The 26,591-nt window shown below is 40.2% G+C and overlaps 1 protein-coding gene across 2 annotated transcripts in view; it reads right to left on the bottom strand.

The window, feature by feature from the left end:
• The window catches only part of DPP6 (dipeptidyl peptidase like 6), a 394,434-nt gene that overhangs the window by 69,132 nt on the left and 298,711 nt on the right, over nucleotides 1-26,591 (bottom strand). For both annotated transcript variants that reach the window (XM_053979702.1, XM_053979712.1), the window contains exon 8: nucleotides 12,208-12,328. In XM_053979702.1, the coding sequence (XP_053835677.1) occupies nucleotides 12,208-12,328 (121 nt within the window). The remainder of the gene's footprint in view (nucleotides 1-12,207; nucleotides 12,329-26,591) is intronic.

Raw genomic sequence — 26,591 nt, 5'->3', positions numbered from 1 at the left:
AAGGCTCATGTTTCTCAATATTATAGAACTGGGAAGTATCCCAGAGTTATCAGAAGAAGTTGAAAAAATCAAAATTCATGCAGAAACTTTGGAGATGATTTCAAGAAGATATCAAGAATGATGGATTTTTGTGCTCAAAAAGCTTATAATGACATCATTTTAAAAAGAGAACTTTCTTTTTCTATCCTTTTCTTCACTCTGCTCACTTTTCCACTGAATATTTTATGTAACAGCATTTTGTATTAAAATTCAAGTCAAAACCCCCACAAACACACCACCGAAAATCCAACTGCACAGGCTAATCAAAAGCAAAATAGGATTTAATCTCGCATTGCTTCTTTCCAATCAGGATGCCATTTGCATACTATATTTTTTTTCATCAAATCATGCAGATTTCTGGCTGTTTGCAGCTCTCCTCTCGAATCCTGATGGAGAGAGGAGCTGCTCCAGCTCTCCACAGTTTTACCACATGGTGGCAATGTAACCTCCACCTTCCTGCTCAGGAGGTGAGTTGTCTCTGATTTCCTCCTTCATTACTTCTTATTCACTCTAATTATGGTATTTGTAGGTGGCAATTACAGTCTTCTGAGTTTCTGCTTTCCATTTCCTCAATAAATTTAATAGAGGCTTGTTTGGTTTATTTTTCTCTGCAACATTTCTAAGGACATTAACCCTGTAATAGAAGGGTTTTTCTTCCAGTTAATGCAATATTGCATGTTTTTCTGATCTCTAATGAAGTTTTGAGGACCACTCTGGAACTGTTCCCTTTTGCCAACAAGAATTCATGTGCCCTTCAGTATTAACCCTTTGCTTTCAAGATAGGAGTTCTCTTTAGACTATGTTGTTTTTGTTGCCTTATTGGAATTGAGAAAAGTCTCAAATTATTTAAAAACAGCTTAAAAAGAATGCATGAAACACAAACAAGAAAAATTAGGAATATATACAAAGAATGACAACAACAGAAAACAGTAAAATATTCAGCCTGGAAAGGAATTACAGGTGCAAAAGAAAAGATGATCCATGAGAAAACATGCTTTTAAAATCACATGAAGGAGCAAACTTGTAGTCTTCATTTTAAATGACTGAGATATTGAGAAAATGAAAAAACAAGATCTATTTGTTACTAATTTTGAAATCAGTATGCATCAAAAGTATACATCTAAACTATAATGTAAACATCTCTGTCTGCACTTTTGAGACGTGTGGGTACTTATATTTAAATATGGTATATAACTACACCATATCTCAGAAGAAAGGTTTTATTCTCTGGTTCACAGGCCAGGCACCACAGATTTAAGGCTTAATCGATGACAGCCAAGAACACAACACTATATAAGTCAGTGAAAACACTAAAAAAGTCTTGAAGCAAAACTCAGAGAACTTAAAGGAATCTGTACATTTTTTAGAGGTATCAGCTTCAGCTTAACTGTATAATTCTGATCTGGATCTAATATATGAATAAGGGTATTGTACATACTGAATGAGACTGTAATTGGGAATTTTACATCTAAATTTCTGGCAAATTTGTCTGAACTATGGGAAATATTTCTCAGCTAAGAGTTTGAAATTTGAATAATGTGCTCAACAGAGTATTTGCAGTGGTCATCCTCTGCTGTATAACCAGTACCAGGTGAGATGAAGAGTAAGTAATTTCTTGGTGTGGCTTATATCCATATAGCCAGTAAAGTTGCAAAACCATCTAGGACACCTCACTACATCACAGGAAATTTTATGAATAAAAGCACAGAGCACTTAATAGTTTGCTTTGGTACTATATGATACTTCCACTCACTTAAATCTGAAAAATCCATTTAAAGTGAAAAGACATACATTCAAAATCCACAGTTAAGGAACTTGTTAAGAAGAACTATGTTAAATAGCTATAAATAAACTACAGTATTTAGCTCTTAGCAGCATTTTGTGTTCCTGTGCTGTTTGATGTGACTCAAAGCAATAGAATAAATTTTTCCAGTGCAGAATGACATGCAAGGACTTTCATGCAAGGTCTTAAAACTTCTTAGGGGTGGAGAATATGGCACAGCAGCTTTTCAGTCATTAAAAATAAAATAAAATAATAAAAAATAAAATAAACAAGGTATTCTAATAATGATTTTCTGGTATGCAAACTGGCTGAGAGAGGGTTCATTCAGCAGCAGAATGACACAGACAAACACAGGAATGACCACAATCCCTTTAGAAGAAAAGAACTGGGAAGAATGGCAGCAAACTCAGCTCTACAAGGCTCAGCTGTGCTGTGGAGATAGCTCTCAATGTAAGAAACTCTGTTTTCAGTGGAAAGAGAGGAAAGCAAGCAAAGAGGCTGGGCAATACAGAAGTGGTTTGGGCTGTTCTTGCTGGAGGCTGTGGAGCTGAGCAGGCATCTCAACATGGGTTTATTTTGGTCTGAACCCCGCTGCAGGTCTGGCTCTGCCTTGGTGGCAGAAACCTGGCTCAATATGTATCCCCCCATCTCCAGACTCTGAGAAATCCTGGTGGATGTGGACAGGGACTGCAGGGAGCCAGAGAACGGTGCAGGTCTGAGCAGTGCCTGCTGCTCTTTGCCAAGGATTTGAAGGAAAACATCTCCTGCTTGTCACTGCGTTGCTTGGTCTCTGCAGTCCTCATACCAGGAGAGGACTGAAGGTTTCTGCCATCCTTCTGGACTTGGTCCCTGCTGTCCCACACTGGCTGCTGTGCAGCTGTGTGTGGTGTTTCCAGGCACCTGGAGTCCCCAGCCTGGCACACAGCAGCCAATGCATGCCTGGCCACTTATATTTTACTGCTTAACCCATCCAAAAGCTTTAGGATCATCTTTAAAACCTGCCATTTCCCCCTACTTTTCTAATTACTGTTAACTCTGTGGCATAGTTTCCCCTTAGACCTGTACTCGTTGAAGACTGGAAAGCAGCTGGTGCAGAAGCTGCACCATATGGTAGTTACTTATAGCAATGTAAACTAATTGAGTGTTGAGGGTGAAATAATCCCTGGATGCTTTATCTTTCAGGATCTGCTGTCCTGTCAATTGATAGCCCTAAAAATCTGCTCTAGCTCTTCAGTTCTCCTGACACGGAGCAGAACCCAGCCAGATCAGCTCCATGTCCTGGCTGGTGTCAACACTGCAGTCACCACTGGGCTTCTTTGGTACAATTTGAAGAATTCCCTGCACTGAATCACCCACATCCCTCTTGTGTTCAAATGGTGAGGTCCTGTGGAGAGCTGGTACTGGGAACACTGCTGGAAAAAAGTCTTTTATTCCCAGTGCCAGGATCTGAGCATGGTCATCGTGCCTCCCACAGCACCAAGCACAGGCAGCACAGACAGGAATATGGAAGGGTGTTTTTCACACACAAAGATTGAACCTCTTGCTTATTTCACATACAAAGATTTAATCTCTGCTGGAGGAAACTATGGACTTGAGCTCAGTGGGGGTCCCCCAGATCCCCAGCCAGTGCTTAGCAGTGATGCACCCCTTACATTTCACATCATTTCTCTCTGCTCTTCCAGTCACAGACCCACTCTGACCTCTGACTGCTTCCAGATGGCATTAGGATTTGGAGTTGTGTTTTTAAACTGTAGTTCAGTTTGGTTCATTGTTTTGTTTTGGTCCTTCAAATTAAATAAGCTGATGGACACAAATGACATTATGACTTGTGTCGTAATTTTGGATATTCTTTTGATTTCCCTGCTATTATACAACAACGGACAGGCCAGTTCCCTAGTGAGAATCACAAATCACAGCAGAATTTTCATCCCTTTCATTTAGCTTTCTCTCATCCTAATTTGGACAGAGTACATTAATTTTTGCTCTTTTTATTTCTTAAGGCAGAGACTCTTTATTCAGGCCAGGGAGCAGTGAGACAAATAAGAAAGTTATTTAAACAGCCCGTAGATTTTGCACTGGCCCCTTAATTTCCACAAGCAAGGCTGTAGCAAGAAAAAAACCTACAGGAAATTACCTTTTAACTCAAATTGATGGAATTACACACTAACATAAAATTTCTATGACTATCTTTCAATTTCTTTGTTCTTTCTGTAATCACTTCTTGATTGCAGCCCTTTAAAAACATTAAGCTTGCTTTCTTTCTTTGTAACATGTTTTTCAAATAAAAATTCAGGGACACCCTCAGAAGAAGAAAATGACCAATTTTCCTCAGGGAAATAACGAGGCACATATAAATTTATCATGATAAAGAGCTCCATTCCCTACAACCATCATGTACAAGAAGTATATGTGTATTTACCCTGTTGTATATAAAAAACAGGCATTCATAATCGCAGAAGCCAAAATGTCTAACTGCAAAGATATGAGTAAAAGACATCAAAGCTATACACAAGATCATAAAAATTTAGCTCCAAAAGAAGCCCAAAGAAGTATTAATCCCCTCCTTGCACTGAAATAGGATTGATGTTTATCTCAACAACCCATGACAAAAATCTGTTTAATTCACTCTTAAAAATCCCTCAGGACAGAGATCCCTGCAGTATCCCTGGGAAACATGCCCTAACAGCTATATTTCCACCCTATAATACTGTACATCATTTTTGTACAATTTAATTAAATTCTTTTAATCTCTTACAACATTCTGCAGCCTGAAAGACTCTTACATGTGTCACAGCTCTCCAGCTCAATTCTACCAACATAGAAATGATGCATTTTGTTTTAAATGCAGTGAACCTGATCACCTAAATACATTTTTTTGTATTTTATACTATCAAACCACAGGAATTATTCTATGGAGGAAAAGCATGGTTTTTAAATTTGACGGGATTTGAAAATAGACTCCAACATGCCACTATTTTCTGAGAATAATAGTATTTTAAGATATTTCCTCTGAAACACTGAAAGTGGACATAAAGCATGAATATTACAGCAAGACCCTCTCATTCAGCATCCTGGTGCAGATCCAGGGCATCACAATTATCTCCAGGGAGTTATTCCAGACTTCAACTTAGTGTGGCATAGGTCAAAATCTGTTCTGCAATATCTAAAGTGCTGGTACACTAATTAGTTATTAAAAATACCAGCATAATCAGAAAATGAGGACACAGCTCTCCAAAAGGCCATTTAACCTAAGGCCACTGAAATAAAATTGGTGCAGAGAAACAGAACTTGTCTGCTAGCAGAAAACCACAATAACTCTGCTATACAACTCACAATGCACCATTTTTTTTGGAAATATTTGAGTCTAATGATACAACACCTATTTTGTGATACACACCAGGCCTTCAGGGCAAACAAAAACAACTTCACCCACTGAACACCTCTTAAGGCACTGGCAGCTGTTGGCTGCTCTGCAGCATCAGGATGAACAGCTGGCTTCCTTCCACTGCCCTAAGGAGATCACTGACCACAGCAAATAATGTTCTCTTTCCCTTCCAAAAGCCATCCTAAAGCCTGAATGACGGTGATCCAGAAATTAGAGGATGGCAGGTGTTGGTTTTGGCTGGCATCCTCCTTCCAAACAACCTTCTGCAGAAAGGGAAGGTTAAGGACTGGGCTAGAGCTGGCAGGGTTTCTCACGGTGCGGTGCCGGATTTTGAAGCTGGTCCAGGTAACAGCACATTTTAAAGTTTTCAGGAGCTTGCTGATTTCCAGGCAGCCGTTCACAATGTGCACTGTAAATGGTTCAATTTTCCCTGACCTTTGCCAGCTGAGAAGGGCCAGAAGCCTATTCCTGGTGATACAATCTGTAGTGGGAGTTTCCCTGGGACAGCGGAACCTCCACCAAAGCCAGGAGGTGATGGAACTTCTACAGAACCTTTCATGACATCATCTGGTGAAATTTAAGACTCTCTTTTCCTCTGCTTTAACGTGCATAAGGCAAAATAAAGTTGCATCTAGTTCATCTTTCTTGCGATGAAATTTTATATGGTAGAAATATCCACTTCAAACAAATGGCTGAGGTCAAGAGCTGCTCTTCATCCTTTGAATGCTACTAAACTGGGCAGATTTTATATAAATCAGATTTGGTATAAATCAGTGTGCACACAATGGTGCACAAAAATCTAGTCACCTTCAACAGGCAGCTAAATAATGGCTAACTGAGGCTTGGATGGCCCAGGTGCTGCACAGCAGCTGCATGAACACAATGGGCAGCACTGAGTGATGTCCAAATGCAAACCACAGGAAAACTTCCTATTTTGCTATGGGAGCAATGTCACCAAAGCACCACACTGCTTTTGCTACCTCATCTGAGCAAGCACACAAATGAAGGAACAAATTCCATGCAGCTTCCCCCAAAACCCCTGAAAAACACCAGCACATGCTTGAGAGCAAATAAATGGTTTTTAGACTTGCATTTCTGGCACTATCTGGTGTCATTTCCCAGTTCCATAAGTTTTCCCAATTCCCCTTACCCCATGGCAGCTGTGTAAAACTGCAAATTTACCCATGTCCATGGAATATTTTCTTTATGACTGAAAATATGAAAGTTCTTAAAGTAAGATCTAGATTCTCTGTCCCAATTATTCTTCACATATCTTGTCAAAATAGAATAATTTGTAGTCCCATTAAGGCTGGTTTCTTTCACTGTCTGCAGCAATGACTTTTGTATGGCACGAGATTTATTTATCCAGAGTATCTTAAAAAATGCAGTGATGAGTCAGTCTAATTCTTCATCTCATTCTCCCCAAGCAGGTTTTGGAGCTCCTAATTACTGGGAAAGGTTAGCCCTGCCTGTGAAATATGAGGATATGTCATCTCCTTCTCTGGTGGCACTAAACAGGAACTTTAAGACATACTTGCTTTCAGGCTAATTATGAATGTTCTTTTTCACATTCAGGCATAATTTGATCACCAAAGTTCCTGCTTCCATGCAGAACTTCAGCATTCTCACGTTATACAATGAAAAATTGAGCACACAGACGAATTAGGTAAGGCACTGCTTCAGCAGACTTACTGAGTGGTTTCCCAGTACTAAGACCACTTCCAGAGTCCCAGAATTAATATTTCTAAACGTAAGAAATATGTCTCCTTCACTTGCTTGAAATGCTTTAGGCATAAAAGATAGTGCTCAAAATAACTGATATTTGATTTGGCAGCTCCTGCCAGGCGCTGCACTTCCGAGACCAGTCATACATGTTCTAAATTTACCCTCTGATATTTTTTGTGAGATGCTGATTAAATTATGGAAAAGATTTTTCTTTATTACTGTGTTCTCTTTCCTCTCTTTATAAAGTGTACAAAAAGAACAGAAGTACTATTAGCATGAATCAGCCAGTGGCTTTGGATGTGTAGTTCCCATAAGCTCAGAGAGAGTTTCAGGGAAATGTGTGTGAGGGGAAATTGGGAGCCTTTCCTAGATCTTGCAGCAAAAAATTCTGCAGTTTCATTGTCTTAATGACGATGACATCCTGGCCTCTCCCACCAGGTGTCACTGCGAAGTCACACAAGAGGATCTGCTGGTGATCATGCAAAACGCAGACAAAATGAAGATTAATAAGGCATAGGAGTAATCTCTGAAAAAGAGACTTTTTTCCGCTCCTCCTCCTGGTTCCTAGCCAGAAAGGAAACACAGCCATTGTGTTAAGCTCAACAAAGCAGAGTATCAGCTTTAAAGGATGACTGTGTAAAGCTCATACTACTCTAGAGATTTAAATGTGTGTTGTGGGAGCTGGGGCTGGGGCTTGGCTGCCAGGCGTGGTTCCCTCTTGATGTCTGAGGATGAGGAGTTGTCCAGATGAGAAGTCCCAACCATGGTGTCAGGACAAATCTGGAATGGAGATTCTCAATTTGAGATGATCTTGAGATTTAGAGACTTCCAAATTTAGAGACTACCTCTGATCCTCTGACAATGACATGAGATAAGGGAGTAACTCACATGCAATTCTTACCTTTTAAAATCACTTCTTACTTTTTAACTCACATGCTATTCCTACCAAAGTCCCTAATAGCCACAGGTATGTCCCACAGAGCAAGATGCAAAAATTATTCCTTTGTTTTCCTCGTTTCTACTCTAGTATCTGAGGACACATGCAGCAAACTCCTCATGTCACACTTTATGCATGCCATAGGACCATCTATAGGTGAAAATCCTTCCTTCCCCTCCCAGCAGTGACAGAAGCACACACTACTGTGTCACATCCTTGATTTCCAAAGCATGCACTTAGAGCATAACACCAGAAGTTATCCAGCTTTATCTGTGAACACAGACTTGCTCAAGGAGACCACACCAGGACTTTCTAGCAGTGCAGCCCAGAGCAGGTCCCTGTCCTGCTACAGGGACCCTGACTTACCCTGCTGGGCTGCTCCTGGTCTAGCAGCAACGTGCCAGTATGGAGGGAAGTCCTCCTGCCCCATCCCCCAGGACTGAAATCCCAAAATCAAAAAATTTCCAAACTGCAGCACAGGGACGTCTCAACCTTCTTTTGTCACTTAACAGAATCATGGAGGTGACTTCCACCAGAGTGCCTTCCTCACAACAGCTGAACAGCCTTTCCAAGTGCTTGGTAACAAATTAAGACACTTTAATTACACCATGACAGAATTAACTTCTGTGGAAGAGTGCTCTAAAAAAAGCATATAAATGAAATTAATTTTACCTGCAATTTACTTTTTAAATGCATGTTATTTTTAAGATATTACTACTTACATACAGAACATATAAATACCCTTATCTTATTGCTTTGGAAGTCCTTTTTGCTACACCAGCACTTGCTTTAAAATTATCTATAAGACTTATCATTGCTAAAACATATTCTCAAACCAACAATGATCATACAGCAAACTGAAATAAAAACCACTCTTTGCTGCTGCTATGCATTTAAATGTGTAGCTGATTTCAGTGGCGGAACTTTAAACTCTGTTTTATAGGCTATCACTCGATTTTAGTACAAGCATTTATCAGGCACAACTCTGAAAATGTTAAGTCAGACTATGAAAACATTGTCAATGCTTATTTTAGTAATAAACCCCATGCTTAATCTATGCTTTCATGTTACAGTAATCTATGTATCAATCTATAACCTTCCAGCTAAATGCACTAAGTAGATTAAGCTCTGATTGATTTGAAATGTTTTTCACTATATTATCAAAAGTCTACAGATCAGCATAAATACCTCGAAGAAATTTTTTCTCCTTTGGCAGATTTACAAAAGCAGAGCTTAACTTGAATTGCAATGAACTTTTGCATTTTTCCAGGGCAAAAAGCCTGTCAAATTTACTCTAGATGTGCTGTGCTTGTGGACTCAGGAAAAACCTGTGATTAATAGTGCAGCACATCTATTCTGTCGTGACAAGAGTGATGACATTGTGAAGACAAGTGTCCCCCCGGGTGTGCCATGCATGTGAAGTGTCAGGAGTCACCCCAAAGGGTGGCACTGCTGGGTTGCCATCTGCAGAGCTCACTGTGCAAACAGCTCTCACAAAGCTCGGGGAGGGGGGATTGCTGTTGGTGTGCTCTTGCTACGTAGATAAAACTTGTTAAAAGTCATCTTCCTCAAATAGAAAATGCAGAGTTTTATTTTTTGTGCTGCATTTGGGGAAAGTGAGAAGCAGGTTGTGAGCTGTAACAGTAACCCCGTGGGCACCACGAGGAGACTCTGCTGTCGCTGCCAGGGGTCACAGAACTTCAGCAACAAAAAGAGCACAGAAGAGAAGAGGAGTGTGCTGAGCTCTCTGTGATCCTGATTCTCGCAGCTCCTCTGCAGACTGTCTGCTGGAGCTGGCTGCACAGATGGAGGGAGATTTCTGCATATGCTCAGCACTCATCCTGGTGGCTCGATGAGACGGCAGCAGTGCAAACAAACACGGGCCTGAGCATCCCACCCAGCTCGGCTGGGAGGCGGGGAAGGCACGGCTACAAATCACAGCAGGAATGGGTGAAGAGCAAAAGTGGTCTTGAGGTGGCACAGTTCAGTCTTTGCCAAATTTTCAAGCGTTTCCAGTCAGGTAAGTTTGGATTTAAAATGTGGTCCAAGTTTATCCCACTGAAGAGGTGGCATCCAAGAAAAGGAATAACTTTGGAAAAACAAAGGTGATGATGTGTTGGCAGAGTATCCCAGGTTAAAGCTCACTGGCAATCATAACTGGATCCTCTTGGACCCCAAAGGGGAGATGTCTCTCATTTCTCAGTTGTCCTTATCCACTTATCCCCATGGAATATCCAGCTTCTTCTGGATCCTGCTCCATCCATCCAAGCTGCTGTCTGAGCACTGCAGACCCAAAAGCACCATGGCCCCGCAGTTTGTTCAAGCACAAGTCCTCAGTCCTGACACCAGTCCCAGGTTTACCTCCATGAGGATTGTACAAGTGATGACAAGAGAAGGAGCTCAGCTCACACAGCTCAGCTCTGGATTTGATTTTGGATTCCCATTAGCTGGGACCGTTTAAATCAGATTTTTCTGTGGGACCTTCTACACCTTGTTTGTGAAAAAAGAGAATTATTTAGTTCAATGAAAACTGTATTAGGAGATAAAGTGACATTTCCAAATCCTAATTCCTTTCAAACATAACCCCAGTGAACAGGTTCAATGGTCCTAATCTGCCTCATGCCTCCCAGGTTAAAGAATCTGGCTTGGCATAACCAGACTGTACTTGATCACACATTCATTTCTTACCCTAGCACATTAACATAAAGTTAACAAGCAAATTCATTATAGAGGGCAAACCTGAAAGTCAATGTCAGCCAAGAAATTGCCTGAGCAATCCTGTAATTGAATAAAAATAGGTGTCAGCAAAACAAGTGTCATCCTGGGCTTGCTGGTGTGCTCTGAGTTCATGGACTTGACAAACTCCTCTCAGTGTGGTGCTGTGTGTGAGACTCTGCAAGGAGACCTGATGTACTAAATGATGTTTATCAGACAAATATGGGTAGTAGTAGTAGGCACATTTGACCTCCAGAGTCAAACAGCCTGCCCACAACTTCACCAGCAAATTTATAAATAAAGTGAAGGAAAATTAGCATTTTGTAACTTCTTAACCACTTCTCTGGTTACAAAGTGCTTGCACAGCACAAGGAGGACACTTGCAAATATGCTGTATTAAAGCAGAAACACGTATTTAAATATAAAAAATAATAAACCCCTATCAGATTTTTCCAGTGATGTGTTTGATGAGTTTGTACACTGATTTATGGGATCAGCATTTTTAGGAGGGGCAAACAAACTCATTTATTTTCATTCCCTCATTTCTGAGTCTAAGGGCCCCCTTCTAGCTGTGATACAGACCAAGTAGTGATACCTATTTTTACACCAATTAACTGTTAATGGCATTTTGTAATCTATTCTGTTCTATGAAGCCTCAAGAGATTTGGAAGCAGCCAACAGGACATGGTTCACAGATGTATCTAGAAACTTTCTCTCTGTAGAAATAAGAAAACTTTGGGCCTGTGCTGGGACCTGTAGGAGAAAGTGTGACTTTAGAGGGAAGCTGTGTCACAGGAAAGAGACACTGTCAGGTCCAAAAGCCAGGATCCCTGTGAGAAGGAACAGCTGGCAGCAGCATTAGTGAGCAGCAGAGAGAGGGATGCATGATACATACCTGTTATACATGTACATATTCATATACATAATGTGTGTGTGTGTGTGTGTTTTAAAATTTTTATGCTGACATATTAGTCTGAAAGCCTACAATGCCCAAAAGGACTGGGGGTGGTGAGGATCCTCTCCTAAGCTAACGACCTTTTCAAGCAGCTGCTCACAAACACTGAAAATGGCCATTTGCCAGATAAAAGGATCAAAGAAAACAGTGCTCCAGAGATGACCCTCCAGCCGGTCAGGCCCATTTTCACAGGAAAGAAGCCAATTACTGCAGTCTGCTTTCAGAAATTTTTTTAGATGGCAAGATCTGGGCAGCTTCCAAGGCCCACCTAGTTCTGTGGAAAACAGCTAATCAAGTAAAATTGTTTCCTCACCTTCTCCTTTAAGATAGAACCCCTTTCTCTCCCCATTTCTGTCCTTTTCTGTGATTTGAAAACTGGCATGTCCATGAGTGATTGCAGGTGCCATTAAATAATGAAGCAGTTCTGTTCATTAAAGCCCAGTGATTTATTACCTTTGGACTAAGGGAAAGAAAACAGCCAGAAAACAGAATTCTTACACCATTTCACATCATTTCCAGTCCAGCACATCAGGCAGCTGTTAGAATAGCAGGTTTTCAGCTCCGTGGTTCAGAAATGCAATGCTGGATGTCTAATCCCAGCCAGGCCTGTAATTCTAGAGTGTAACTTAAACTCATAACTAACTGCTGGCCTAAATGTTGTGTCCTACCTTCATACAGCCAGTCGCTGAGCCCATTGAAAATAACACCTTCCTTTCCTGTGGAGACCACTCGGATGGCTTGTTTCCCCACATGGGCACAGTAATAGATGTTATTCTCAAAGATAAATATCTGATTTGAAGGAAAAAAAAAAAAAAAAAAAAGAAAAAGAGAACAGCATTAAGCAGTGGCTCCAGCATAAAATGTTGCATTTTGCTTTTACAATAATTGGCAGTACAAAATCACATATCACAGTTCTATGACATCTTTTGTCAAAGAAAAAGGATTTCCACAGCTTGCTTCCAATGCCATCAGCTAACAGAAAGATGCTACTTTACAACAAACTGAAGCCTTGGTGCTTTGATATAAGCTTTATTTCTCTCACTCCTGTCTTCATTTCAGAAACAGAACTGTTCAGTCAGAGGGCATGAGATGAAGAGTTCCATAGCTTAGGTTTTGAGAGTTGCTAGAGCAATTGCTGTGAAATGCTCCTGTGAATCAGGCTCTTTATTCATGTGTTTAAATGCTGATCAGGAAGTAAAGCTTTAGCCAGCCAATAACAAAAATATTGTGCCATGGAATCAGTCTTTATCATGTGGTTAAGTTGTTCTGTGTTCCTCTGTCATCGATAGCACAATTCCTGTCCCCTCACCCCAAAGTGAAACACATCTTGCTGTAAGCAGAGTCACAGAATCACAGAATCACTTGGTTGTAAAACACCCTTAAAGTCTTTAAGGTCCCTTCCAACTCAAACCATTCTATGATTCTAAGAGCACTGAGTCCAAGCATTAACCCAGCATTGCCAAGCCCAGCACTAAAGCACATCCCCCATTGCCACATCTACACATCTTTTAAATACCCCCAGAGATGGTGACTCCACCACTGCCATGGGCAGCCTGTTCCAGTGCTTGACAACCCTTTCTGTGAAGAAATTGCTCTTAGAATCCAACTTAAACCTCCCTGGCACAACTTGAGGCCATTCTCTCTTGTCTTACTATTTGCTCCTTGGGAAAAGAGACAGATCCCCCCTCTCTACACCCTCCTTTCAGGTAATTGTGGAGAGTGACGAGGTCCCCTGATGCCTCAGGTTTTAGCTTTTATATTTTTCAGATTCTGTACTGCTTTAGTGTGTAGTTCTGAGCTTCATATTATGGGAAGGTGAGCTCTCTTCACAGAGTAGGGAGACAAAACAATTCCTTCTCTAGCGGGGGGCCAAGGACAAATGATCCAAATCTCAGGCCCAAGAACATAAAAGAATGTGGACTGAAGAGAGAAAAACAAGAAGGATGGGACTTCATAACCTAAAGCTATAACTGGACAATTAACTCCAATATGCAAATGGATCAGAACTTTTAAAAGTGAGGGACCCTGTGACCAGCTGTGCATTTTGTGACCATTTTTGTTCATCTCAGGTGTAGCCCTGGCTGGGCTCTTGTGCTGCCCAAGGTGTATCCATTGAGGCCTTTCAATAAATCCCTACTTTATTCTTTAGATCTGTCTAGTCTCTGTTCTAGGTCAGCCTCCACAAGGCATCACCCCCCTGAGCCTGTTTTTCTCCAGCTAAACAATCCCAGCTCCCTCAGCCACTCCTCATAAGATTGGAGCTCCAGACCCTTCCCCAGCTCCATTGCCCTTCTCTGGACATGATCCAGCACCTCAAAGTCTTTCATGTTGTGAGGAAACTGAACACAGGGTTTGGGGTGCAGCCTCACCAGTGCCCAGTACAGGGGGACAGTCACTGCCCTGGTCCTGCTGGCCACACCATTTCTGATACAAGCCAGGATGCCTTTGGCTTTCTTGGCTACCTGGGCACACCTGGCTCATGTTCAGCTGCTGTCAGCCAGCACCCCCAGGTCCCTTCCCCTCAGGGCCACTTTCCAGCCACTCTGTCCCCAGCCTGTAGCACTGCCTGGTGTTGTTGTGACCCAAATGCAGGACTTGGCCCTGTTGGACCTCACACCACTGGCTCTTTTAGGCATCACATTTGCTGACCTCCAGTCACCTGGGCCCTCCCCAGTTAGCCAGGACTGCTGGTAAACGGCCCTCTCACCTCATGGGAGCTTTATTCTGCTCCCCATCCCCGTCTTTAACACATTTTTAAACTCTATTGAAACTGAAAAGATGTACTGAACAGTAAGCTGTTTAGACTGAAATGTAAACTGTTAATAAAATTTAGTAGACATTTATAGATGGGTTTTTCTACACTTGAAGATATTGGAATAAATGTTATGTATTTTTACCATGATACTAGAAAGCAATTTCTCAAGTTATGAAAAGAAAGAATTGGGAAAAATATTTGCTTTCATCTTCTGTTTCATGTCCTATTATGGTATATGTTTCACCAAAAGATGAGCTGGAAAGATTCCAGAAGAAAGTACAGATCTTAATTTAATTCTGGCAGGAGTTATAGTAGGTTTGCCTAAAGGTAAAAATTATTACTGAAACTGTAGCTTGCTCTTCTTCCTTTTAAACTAGGAAGAGCTGTATTCAATGAATAGATTTGGAAAGTAAAAAATACATTGTGGAAGATGCTACATTCTCTTTCCTACCTTGAATTTTAGTAAACAGAGCAGCCAGATAAGGTATTCCAAGTAAAGAATTTTATGTATTAGCTAATCTGCATATGGGGAGGTTGTTGAAGTTTAAATGTGCATAAAAATTGTGAAGACTAAGCAGAATAAGATACTCAGGGTTCAAATAAATCCAAATCTCTGTGTCTGAGTACTAAATGTGCTAAGGGATGCTTGGGTAAGAGCTCTTCTATGACAGGCAAACAATCAAGTGGATTTATTCAAGTGATACAACCCTTCCCTTGCCCACATTCTTCCAGCAAAATAAGGTTTGCAATATTTTATACTATATTCAATGTTTTATGAGTTTACAGGAAAAATAAAGAAGGTGGATTGACAACCTGTCCCCACTCTTCCCTTTTTAAAGTATTGCAATGTTTCCGTCTTCACTGTTTGAAGTTTCAAAGCTTCATTGCACTCATCAGGCTGTGTGAGGTATCTGGTAGCTGCAGTGGAAAAATAATAAAGTGCTCTGACTTCAAACTGTCTCCCATATAATTCAGAGCCAAACTGCAGCACCTCATGGAGATTCAAAAATTATCCTCCTAACTACAGTGCCTTGTACCCTAAAAATGTCAACCATAATCAAGATAAAAGATAACCGAAGCACCACAAGGAAGATTTCTGTGTAATGTATCTTATAAATTAAGAAAAAGCTTTTGGACTTCTGTTATTCATCAAGAAAGAAATGTCTTTGGATTACCTCACATCCCATGTTAGAAACAGATTTGAAGTTATTGTGAAATACCTGTGTAACAATTGTTACTGTTTTGGTTTCATGGCATCAGAGCAGTGCTTTCTATCAAATGATCAATCCTGTCAGCTAATTAGAGGATAAGAAATTTCAGTAAAGAAAAATATTACAGACATCACTTTTACATTACTTTCTGCTGGCTTTGCATAGCACGCCTAGACAAATTTAAAATGATGACAGAAGGGATCAAGTTCAGTTTTATGTCTCTCTGTACAGGAGATAAAGAGCAGAGCCCAAATTTCTGGTGTCTTCTCTTTTGGTGTGCATATTTGAGCAAGACTTTAACCCAGACATTCTTGCAATACATGTGCCTTAAAATCCAACACTGAACACAACAACTGGCATGGAAAACCAAGCTGTGCTAAGCCTGTGCTGAGTACCATGTCCCTTTTCATCATGACACATTCAACACAGAGGAAAAAGATATTCTGAAAGAGGTAAGAAGACTGAAGAAACAGAAATTGCTAACACTACAGAAAAAAACCAAGGAAGATGTAAGTTCTACAAGATGATAGACAGACACAGAATAAAAGGAAAAAATGTATTTTCACCATTTTATTTCTCAAAAACAACAGGCAAACCAATGAAACCTAGAATATTTTTCTTAATGAAATCAGAATTAACATATGGAACTTCTTGCCATTGGATCTAGCAGAAGACCTCTCTTTCTGCTGGATGTTTTAACAGATGCCCCCAAGATTAAACACTTAACAAAAATAACTGCAACATCTGAGGGGATTAAGATAAAGTTTGGGGTTTTTCAAATGCATTCACTTAATCCCAGGATAATAAAAATCAACGGATTTTGCTCTTGGCTTTGTGTGGCTCAGTATGCGACTTTGAGCTGTAACCCCTTTAGCCTCAGGTATCAGCACACCACTAACTCCTGTGGTCTGGCAAGAAATCTCTGCCTGTTTGCAATTGGTGTTAGAATTGAAAACCCCAAACCATTTGACATCCTTGCACCACACAACTAAAACTGCAGAAAAAAATATGAGGCTGATTGGATCACAAGCCTGAGACAGGAAGAAAACTCAAAGCTTAAGTAATTTATCCAGTAGGATAAATTTGTACAGTAGGGTAAATATTTGATCTAACAACAAATTGAACTTAATTCACTTCAAACATGCAAGAACCTTAATGACACTGATTGATTCCAGGATTTATTTAAAATTCTTTTGCAACTGCTTAAGGGCTTCTAAAATAATACTCTCCACCAAACTGACCCAGAGTGGTATTCAGCAATTATGCTGCATTAATTAAAATATTGGTACTTTTAAATTGATTAATTTATGGATCTTTTCAGGAATATAATGAAAATCATCTCCTTAAGACTTAAAAAGTCACAGTGACCAACTATTTTGAGTAGGTGAACACCTCCTTTTACAGTTGGTCAACCTACCTTCCTTCCAGCCAAAGAGGTGTGTGAAATTCCTACTTCTCCATAGATCAAATGAAAATAAATGGACTAATCTGCATTTTTACTGCTCCTGTTTATTTTCCAGCTGTAGAGTGGCATTCCAAGTTTATGTGCTCTTTACCCCAAAATTTCTAACGTATAACTTGACAACTGAATGAACTGCATCACTCAAATTTCTCATAAAGTTAATGCCTGGATGCTTTTTATTTTAAGTTATTAACACACTGAGACGTGTAAATGTTTCCTACACCTTAAAGGCACCTTTCCACACTGCAAGGTGAGCCCACAGGACTCACCTGTGAGAGAATAGATAACTTGGAAAGGTTGGCACTCTGGCATGGAGAGTTTGATCAGCAAGAACTGGCCTTCATGTACAGACAGGCACAAATCTTTCCTTGACACTGTGTGCTGGGTTTGGCTGGGGTAGAGTTAATTTTCTTCACAGTGGCTGTGTTTTGGATTTGTGCTGAGCACAGTGTTGATAATGCAGAGATATTTTTGTTGCTGAGCAGGGCTTACACGGAATTTTCTGCTTTTTGTGCTGCCACGCTGTCGAGGAGGCTGGGGGTGCCTGGGAAGATGGGGGGACACAGCCAGGACAGGGGACCCAAACTGACCCAAGGGTTATCCCAGACCACACAGCATCATGATCAGTATATAAAGTGGGAAAGGAGAAGGAAGAGGGGAGCTTTTGGAGCGATGGTGTTTGTCTCCCCAGGTCACTGATATATGTGGTGGGGCCTGCTCTTCTGGAGGTGGCTGAACACCTGCCCAGCCATGGGAAACAGGGAATTAATTCCTGGTTTTGCTTTGCTTGTGTGCACAGCTTTTGCCTCCCCCATTAAACTGCCTTTATCTCCACCCAGCTCTGGGTTTTACTCTTCTGGTTCTCTCCCTGATTCCACTGGAGCAATCAGCTGTGTGGGGCTTGGCTGCTGGCTGGGGTTAAACCACAAAACCCTGCTTTAAATTCAAAATCAGTTCAATCTTCCTTTGAGGCTTAAAAAGACCAGGCACACAAAGGAAGACACAGTGAGTGGAGAAATAGAACTACAAATAAATACACCATTCTCTCCTCATCCAACATGAAGTATTTAATTGTTTCTTGTTTTTAACTTTAAACCTTTATTTTTTCTCTTTTTTTTGTTGGAAAACCAGTTTACCTGACAGCATATTCTGAATAATAAAAAAAGAAACAGAATAATTTTAGGACTTTTTGCCTCTCTCAGAATCACTTGTATTTATTTTGCAGAATCAGTAAACAAAAAAATCTATGAAAAGTTACAGACCTGCCACTGGTTAAAGGTGAGCCCATCAGGGACACTGCCAGTGCATCTGTGAAAATGTATTTATAAAAGGGTGAAAATGCTGGGTTTGTATGTATGTGAGAAGAGTGACAAAATGTGAGAGAAACAGCCTTGCAGACACCATGGTCAGCGGAGGGCTAGGAAGGGAAGGCGTATTTATTTTTATTTCTCACTCTCACAATTCTGTTACAAATAATAGTAAACTATCAAATTGATTTCCCCAAATGGAGTCTGTTTTGTTCCAATGGCAACTGGCAAGTGATCCCCCTGTCCTTAGCTCCACCCATGAGATTTTCATAGAATTTTCTCCCCCAGGCCCACTGGGGAGGGGGACTGATGGGCAACCCACCACAATAATTCCACAAGAGGATTTAAAGTCCCTTTAATCAAGGACTTTTTAAAAAACTTTTCAGCATAAGACACTTCTGACTCATAAGACAGTCTGACTCTTGTTCATTTTCTTTTGGGTTTCAATGATAGGAATATTTTGTGCTGAACTGTATATTATCTACATATTTATATGGTGTTATTCATCACATTGGTCAGAAAGCCTCTGGAAAATACACAGATTTATCTTACCAATATGTTCAGGAAGTGGAAAAGTATTATGTCTTTATTTATATGCTCAGTAGCTGGCTGAGGTCTGTAACAGAGCCACAGCTTGTAAATGTGGTTTGGAAATGTCAGATCATGGACATAAGTAGTTTTGAACATAATCAAACCCTTCCTGGAAATGCACATACAGAAAGACCCCTCCCTTCTCTCCACCATTTCTAGTGTTATCTAATTCCATCCAAATATTTTGGAGAGATCCCTTCTTAAGCTGGTTTTGTTTTCACACTGACATATGAAACCTGGAAGCTGAGGACTGTGAAAATGAAAAGCTGCAAAGAGAGATATTCCCTGCTGTTTGTTTGACTTAAAACCTGTCTGTACCACCCAGATATTAGCCTGGGCCTGTCCTCATCCATGTAGCATCTTGAAGCAGAAACAGTAATTGTTTTTTCATTTTGTGATACCAAGGAAGTGTTAGAACCATTGTACCAGAAAGGTCTTGGCATTTTGCAGTTACTGCTCCTAACATCAACTTCAGCAGAAAAATGTGTGATCAACTCAAAATCAGTTCTAAAGCTTGTTGCTGATTGATTATGCAGTATTTAATGAATAATCTGCCAATTTCTTCTTTTGAGCCTCATAAAATGCAAACTTTGATGTTCAAATAGCTGTCATTAATGTATTCTGTCATTAGTGTTTTTCCTAATGCATATGATGTGATTACACCAGCTCTCATCAGTTCCTCAGAAAGGGTGATAAAACCATAAACTGCTCCTCACCAGTGAGCTTCCATAATAAGATCTAGTATTTTAATTAGGCTTTTCTTCTTGCCATTTAAATATAGTTCGAAAGCAGGTGATAAAAAAGATACAAGACAAAAAACTTCAAACTATTTTCATTCTCTCCTTCAATTGGTTCTTGTTCATAATTTAGGAAAGAGACAGATAACAATTGTGATGGAAGACTGAAATAAGGGATTTTTAAATCAACTTTTTTTCTTCACAAAATGAAAATGTCATCATTAAGACCAGTGATTACACAATTAAACTCTTCCACACAATCAGAACATTGCAGAGACTCACATCTTAATAAATAATTGACAGAAAAGGCTACAGTTGCAGTTTTTCATACCAGGGTTTGTCTTTGTTTTAATTCAAAGTAAGAAGCTTACTCTTTAAGACACCAGGGATTTAGAAAACACAGCAGTTTCTGAAGGTATGCCGCAAAGAGATAAAGCTCAGTTTAATTCAAATTTACCTTACCCAGACATAGGCAAAGGTAATGTTTACATCAAGGGGAGGACTACATCTCTTTAAAATAATTCTGCAGGAAAGCTTTCTGGAGAGAGAAGCTGAAAAAAACCCAGGGAGCACTACAGCCAAAGAATGCAGAAGTGAAGATTGATCCTGATCCATGAACACATCAAAACCAATATTCATGACTCATCACTGGGGATGGAAGACTTGAAAACATCTGATTCCAGTGGAGTAAGAGCTTAGCTGCACAGAAATCATGGCAGTGAAAAGAAATGCAACTGTTTGTGCAAGGGAAACCACCAGAGCCACTGCAAAAGTCAAACAAAATATCTGCTGCCTTCAGTGGCCTTGATTGCATATTTGGGAAAGGAAGTGTAGAAGAGTCACCCCTGGTAAATCATGCAAATCTCCTGATTTTAGCCACATAGCTTGGAAACTGCCAATATACCTTGCAAAATAAACATTAAGAACTTAATTTTGCTTTCATCACATGAGATCAACAAAGCGACCAAAATGTCAGAGAGAATGGAAAAAATCATTCCTTCATGTCTTCAAATAAAGAAACATTTCCTATCTCTGTGAACAGTGCCCAGGGCTCTAGAGCAGAGTCTTAAAGGTTCCCCAGAGAGGATGTGGCTCTCCAGGTCTGGAGGTGACTTCTCTCTGGGGCTGGGGGAAGTGATCACCTTGCAGGACGTGGGTATGGGTGGAGGAAGGAAAGGAGCAGTGGGAGCACCTGGTACCAGCTTTCTGGTCAGGAAGAAGGAGATGTACAAAAAAGCTGAAAAAAACCCAGGGAGCACCATTTGCTCCATACAAATGGAAGAAGGCTCACATTCAAATACCCTGATCCTCATAGGTCCTCAACCTTTATCTCCTGCAGGGTCAACAACACAGGCACAATAACCCAGGAGGTCTGTGGAGGGTGTTTGTCCTGACACAGGTGATGAAAGAGCTGATGGAGATGTTCTGCTGGACCTCACACTTTCAAACCAGGAGAAATTACAGAGCAGGGTGAAAGCTGGGAGCAGCTGATGCTGCACACACCATGAGGTGATGAAGTTCAGGATCACAAGAGGAAATATGGCAACAAAAAGAATAAAGCCCTGGAATTTAGGAGAGCAGATTTTGGCCTATTCAGAAACTTGCTTGGAAGTATCCCACTTGCATTCTCTCTTAGGAAATCAGTGGAGTTTTTAAGATCTTGTGGGTTTAAATGCTTTTAGACAATCCAAAACTGTCAAAACTAATACTCAAGATAAAGTCTCACATAATGGACTACAGAAGTAATGGCAGATTTATATAATATGGAGACACATTCCCAAAAGTTTTCCTTTTAAACTGGGTAGAGAAGAGATTTCTTTTTCTTCTTGATTCCCCCAGTTTAAGTCCTTCAGTGCATTAATATTCTTCTCCATTTTTACAGGTTTCTTTATATTTTTGACATTGCATCGTTACAGATGCTGTGCATTTCCATTTGTATTCTGTGAGCAGGTTAGACCACAACATGCATGGATTGTAATCACACCTAGAATCTGCCAAAGTACAGCCAAATAAACAGTTATCACAATTCTGGAGACTTAAAATATATGTTTCAAGAAAAATGTGCTGCCCTATTTTCTGTTCTTCAGGGAAGAAAAGAGGGTTTGTTTCACCTCAACAAAGAGAAAGAGCCATGGCTGCTTCTGTTTTACTGCCCTGTATTCTAATGGGGTTATTTTAATTTATAACCGCCTTGTTATATAAAAGAATGTAATAGTAAATGTACCATTTAGTATGGAACTCTGCTTCTGCTTTTAAGTTCTGCTTGATGGATTATCGTGTATTCTATAACCTAATATCTCTGATGGCTATGTAGGGCATGACTATAAATTAGATTATTTAATGTGAGATGATACAGTGTTCCATTTAAAATACTTTATCGTGTTATAGAGAGAACACCTGACTAAGAAGTGCACAAAGATTATTTGTGTCAGCATAAAGAAACTGGCAATTGGGATTTAGGATTCCTCCAGGTGCACATCTGACCTTGGACAGCGAGCTGGACACTGCAATATTCCTCTTTAATTAGAAACTTGGGTGTAGAAACACTCAACACCTATTCCAGCAGGTGAGGAGGAGAGCTAACAGAATTTTCCATGAAGTTTCCTCATCTCTCTGGTAAATGGCAGCTCCTGGGGAAGGAGTGACCAGCACCGCAAGCCGAGGTGGGACAGTCCACGGTCCCTTGGGTGGCACTGCTCAATCCTGCTTGTGGCATCCCAGTGTCTGTTACTTCACCACACTCTGAGCAGTGGCTGCTGCTGTCTAAAGGAGAAGGTCAATATTTTCACTGGAGTTTTTCAAGAACAGCACTTTTCATAAGCACATATTCCAAAGGACATCCTCCACCAACCACTGATTTGTAAAATGCCAGGAACACTTGTGCACAGACAAGAAGATACTTTTGGCAGTTAGATCTCTGAAAATGCCCTTAACAAAAAAGAGTGGTTCAATATCCATAAATCTCAATTGAAATTCCAGAAATTTCTGTAAAGGGAGGGAATAGGTGGGAGTAGGGAATAACTTCCAGTGGTACTGACCCAATGCTGGAGTGTTTTCCTGCTAGGGATATTGTACAGGTGAGGAAATGTGGTAACATATAAAGGAAGAGAATTCAGTACTTTCCTTGTAGAGGAATAGGATGGTGAGTTCCTCTAAGCTAGCAAATCCATGGATATTTGCATTTCTTGTAAGAACACAAGTTCTTAAAAGTTTTTCTAATGCAGACACTGAATGTCAGCAACATTTAATGCATCAATTCTGAAAGTCCATTTAAAAGTAGGAATCTATTGCTGTAACTTCACCAGAAAACAAAGTGACATATAAGATATCACAGAGGAAGTGGCAGTGTCGCAGCCCCAGGGAAAATGCCTGCATCATCCTATGTGTCATATTTGGGTGTAAGGGCAAATATTTTTTGATTTATTGGTGAAACTTCTATGACAAATAGCAAATTTAATTTTGTCCTCTGAAATATTTCACAGCCACAAAAAGAGCAACATCCTATTTTAATTAAAATTACCTACATTTTCCTTCAGTAACATTTATTGGAGCGCCTGCAGTTATCCTAAATATCTTGCTCTTTTGCCACCTGATGAAGATGCAGTAGCAAGGATGCTGGGAGGAGAAGAGATGTGACCATTTCTCAGCAAAGAACATAACACTGACAGTGCCAAAGCCTCCCTTTAGGGCACAAGGACCCAGCACCAAGCCCAGGGGTGGCAAAGGAATGACAAGGATGTGAAAAGTTAAAAATAGGACACTGCTGCCACTGCTGCCAAAGAGAGAGCATCAAAGGAATAACACCTCAACAAACAAACCAAAACAAAACCTAAACACAACATTTTTCCAGTAGAACTATTTGAATAAAGTGAGGGGAGAGGGGAAAGGAGCAACCTGTCCAGGTGCTCAGTGTATGATATATGTATTTAGATAGATGTAATATATCTAAATTAAATTTTCCTTAAAAAATTATATTCTGACCCTCAAGAAAGGGATGAGGAGATAGCACATTGCTATGCTGAAATTCTTGCTTTTCCAGAATGCAGGGACCATGTTAAAATCTGTCTGAATATCCCTCACTATGCTTAAATAGGGTTTACATAGACTTTGGGGTTGGGGGGAGAGGGAGACAGAGCAGAAGTCTCTGGTTTTTGCAACTAGCAAGATAAGAAAGCCAGAATAATTACATACAGTAGACCACAGATAAATATTGATTCAGATGTCATTGCAAAAAGAAAAGGTGAGGGAACAACAGCTTGAAAATAATGATGCAAAATTCTATGAAAGAATGGTAGAGACAAATAGACCTATAGCAATTATACACAGAGCAGTTTAAAATCCCTGCTGGAATAGGAACAACAGCAGATGATTCAGTGCCTCCTGTGAAAATGGTCCTCTTCCCTTGATATCTGAGCAGCCCTTCTGCCTGGAACTAAGATGGCATGACAGGCACAAATTCAGGCAGGGAAAAAACTCCTAATTAGAGGAGTCACTCCAGTTTAGTTCCAGGTGTCATCACTTAACAAGCTTTTTTTGCATCTAAATATCCTAGTTGGAAAGATATTGTACTGCAGCATAAAAAAATTATAAGGGAGATGGGTAGGTTCTGGTCATGTGCAGCAGGATCTATCATTCAAATGTTGTATATGTTTAAAAAATCCAATGGTTCACTTAACTGTATTGCACTTTTTAATATTTATGACACTAAGCTGTTTACCAGCATCAGCATTCACTGTTTGAAGGCTCCTGCAAACCCCTAACATGGTAGATGCTGAAAGAATTGCTCCATTTTTTTCCCCCTGGCATTTGCATTTCCCTGAAATTGAGATTTCTTATTGCATCTTTTGCACCTGCTGTGAAACTTCTGTTACCTTAGAACCAATTATAAACTTGATTGCAGCACAATCTACAAGAGTAAGAGACAGTTCCTGCTCCAAAAAGAGTTGACACTGAAAAAGGTTTATTGCCTATGAATGCAGGAAAAACCTGTTTTGACCCTTCTGTGGGGCTGCAGTAAATGCAAGGACATGCAAACTTCCAGCAACCCCAATCTGCTTTCTGGATGGTTTTGGTACTTAAAGAAACTGTGTAAACAATAATAGACTGACTGGTTAGGAGAACCTTAGAAGAAATATTTCTCTTTGTAGAAGAAGAAATACTATGATCTGTGAGAAAGATTTTTTAGAATTATAACTGCTGCCTCTAAAGTTGTGCAAAACTGCTTCCCCAGCATCTGATGTATCACCATTACCATTAATATCTGTCAGGATGGTTACAGATTCTGATTTTGAAAAAAAAAAAAAAAAAAAAAGAAAACAGCAGCACAACAGAAGTGCTTCTGCTTTTGATATTGGAGTTTAACAGCTCCTGTGAACTGTATTGATTGCTGTCAATGCAGACAAATATTCACTGCATTTTATTAGAGCAGGCCTCCTGCTTTCCTCTTCCCTTTTGGCAGCCCATGGATATTCCTAGCTTGTCCTTAATGCAAATACTTTGAACCTGGATGTGCTCATTTTGGGATAAAAGCCTCCTGAAAGCTTTGGGTTTATTGATTTCCACCTCAGTTAAAGACCTGCACTGGTCAGTCTCTTACTCCTGAAGCGCTCCCTGATTTTTTCTGTGCTGCCAAGAGAAACAGCAAAGGAAACCTCTTCACAATTAACTCATTTTTCTTGATAAATAAAGCTCCAGGCCTGTCAGCCACACAAGTTTCATGAAGCTGAGCTCAGGATCACAGGCACCATTAACCTTTTGTTAGATACTGTTGGGGCAGATGTACCACAGGAACATTACATGAGCTCTCAGCATGTGGGCAGAGCCTTGGAACATGAGATGGAACATGATGAAACTGGTAAAATATTCCAATAAGATCAATTAACAGAAGGTTTTTATTTTTTTTTGGGGGCAAAATCAGAAGTGGGTAGCTGTTGAGTCATAGATGGCATGAACAGAAAAAGAGATGAAATCCAAGGAGTGAAGATTCTGGTGCAGATAAGCATGCCCAGAACAGGACAAAGGTACAGAATAACAATTTTTTTGCAGTCCTGTCATGCCACCCACAGCCTCATAGTGCTGGAAAATATCACACAAACTGAGGATAGTACAGTCTGTTCACTAAAAAACCACCAAGCACCATGCTGAAGGCCAGTAGGCTGATGAAATGGAATACTAAGTGTGGCTTTGGGCTGTCAAGTGCACCATGGAAAGGATGGATTTTTCCCATAGGCATTTTGCATAGTCATTTACACCCACAAATAGTGAATATATCACACAGCTATTCCAAGTTAACAGTGTTTTTCACTTATTCTGTAAAGGCATAAATGATGACTCATGCTGTAGGACAAATGAGAGGAATGAGCCCTTTATTAACAGGCAGATTTAGGAAATGTGTTCCCTCTTGCATTGAAATTAGTGGCTCTCTTCCTAATGACTCTGGAGCTCACACTGGTGAGGGCCCCATTCTTCCAACAGCTTTGTGAGACTTAATTTGTCAAGACTTTGGCTGAGATCAGAGAAAAGCTGAAGCATTTTTCTGAGATGCCAGAAGTGAGAGCTTTTTTGCATTCTGATCTTCTGACAGATTTTCTCTGATCCAGTATCTGCCATTATTTAAATAGCTCAGTTGGCATGTGTGGCATTCTGCAGGCTAGTAAGAAGTCAAGAAACATGCTTTGAGGACTCAATCATCCAAAAATTGGCATATAATTTAATGAGAAAGGACAAAATAAAGCCAGATAAATAGAAAATTGCTCCTGGGAATATTCCACTATATTTTTAATTGCAAAGAATGCAGATCATTCAGGCTCCTTCTATTTCAGATTTGTTTCTTTCTTGACTGATTAGACATACAAGAGAGAAAGAGGTCAGGCTCAGCAACCCAAAGTTCCCCTAGGAAGGATGAAATAGAAGCTACAAAGAGAATAAAAATTTTGGAACCAAGCCCTCTTACTCTCCTGCCCTGCCTTTCCTTTATGCTGCCAAAAAAG

Source organism: Vidua macroura, chromosome 1 (genome assembly GCF_024509145.1).
Source record: "Vidua macroura isolate BioBank_ID:100142 chromosome 1, ASM2450914v1, whole genome shotgun sequence".
Taxonomy (NCBI): Eukaryota; Metazoa; Chordata; class Aves; order Passeriformes; family Viduidae; genus Vidua; species Vidua macroura.
Note: the sequence above shows the minus strand (reverse complement) of the source record. Positions and strands in the feature narration are given on the sequence as shown.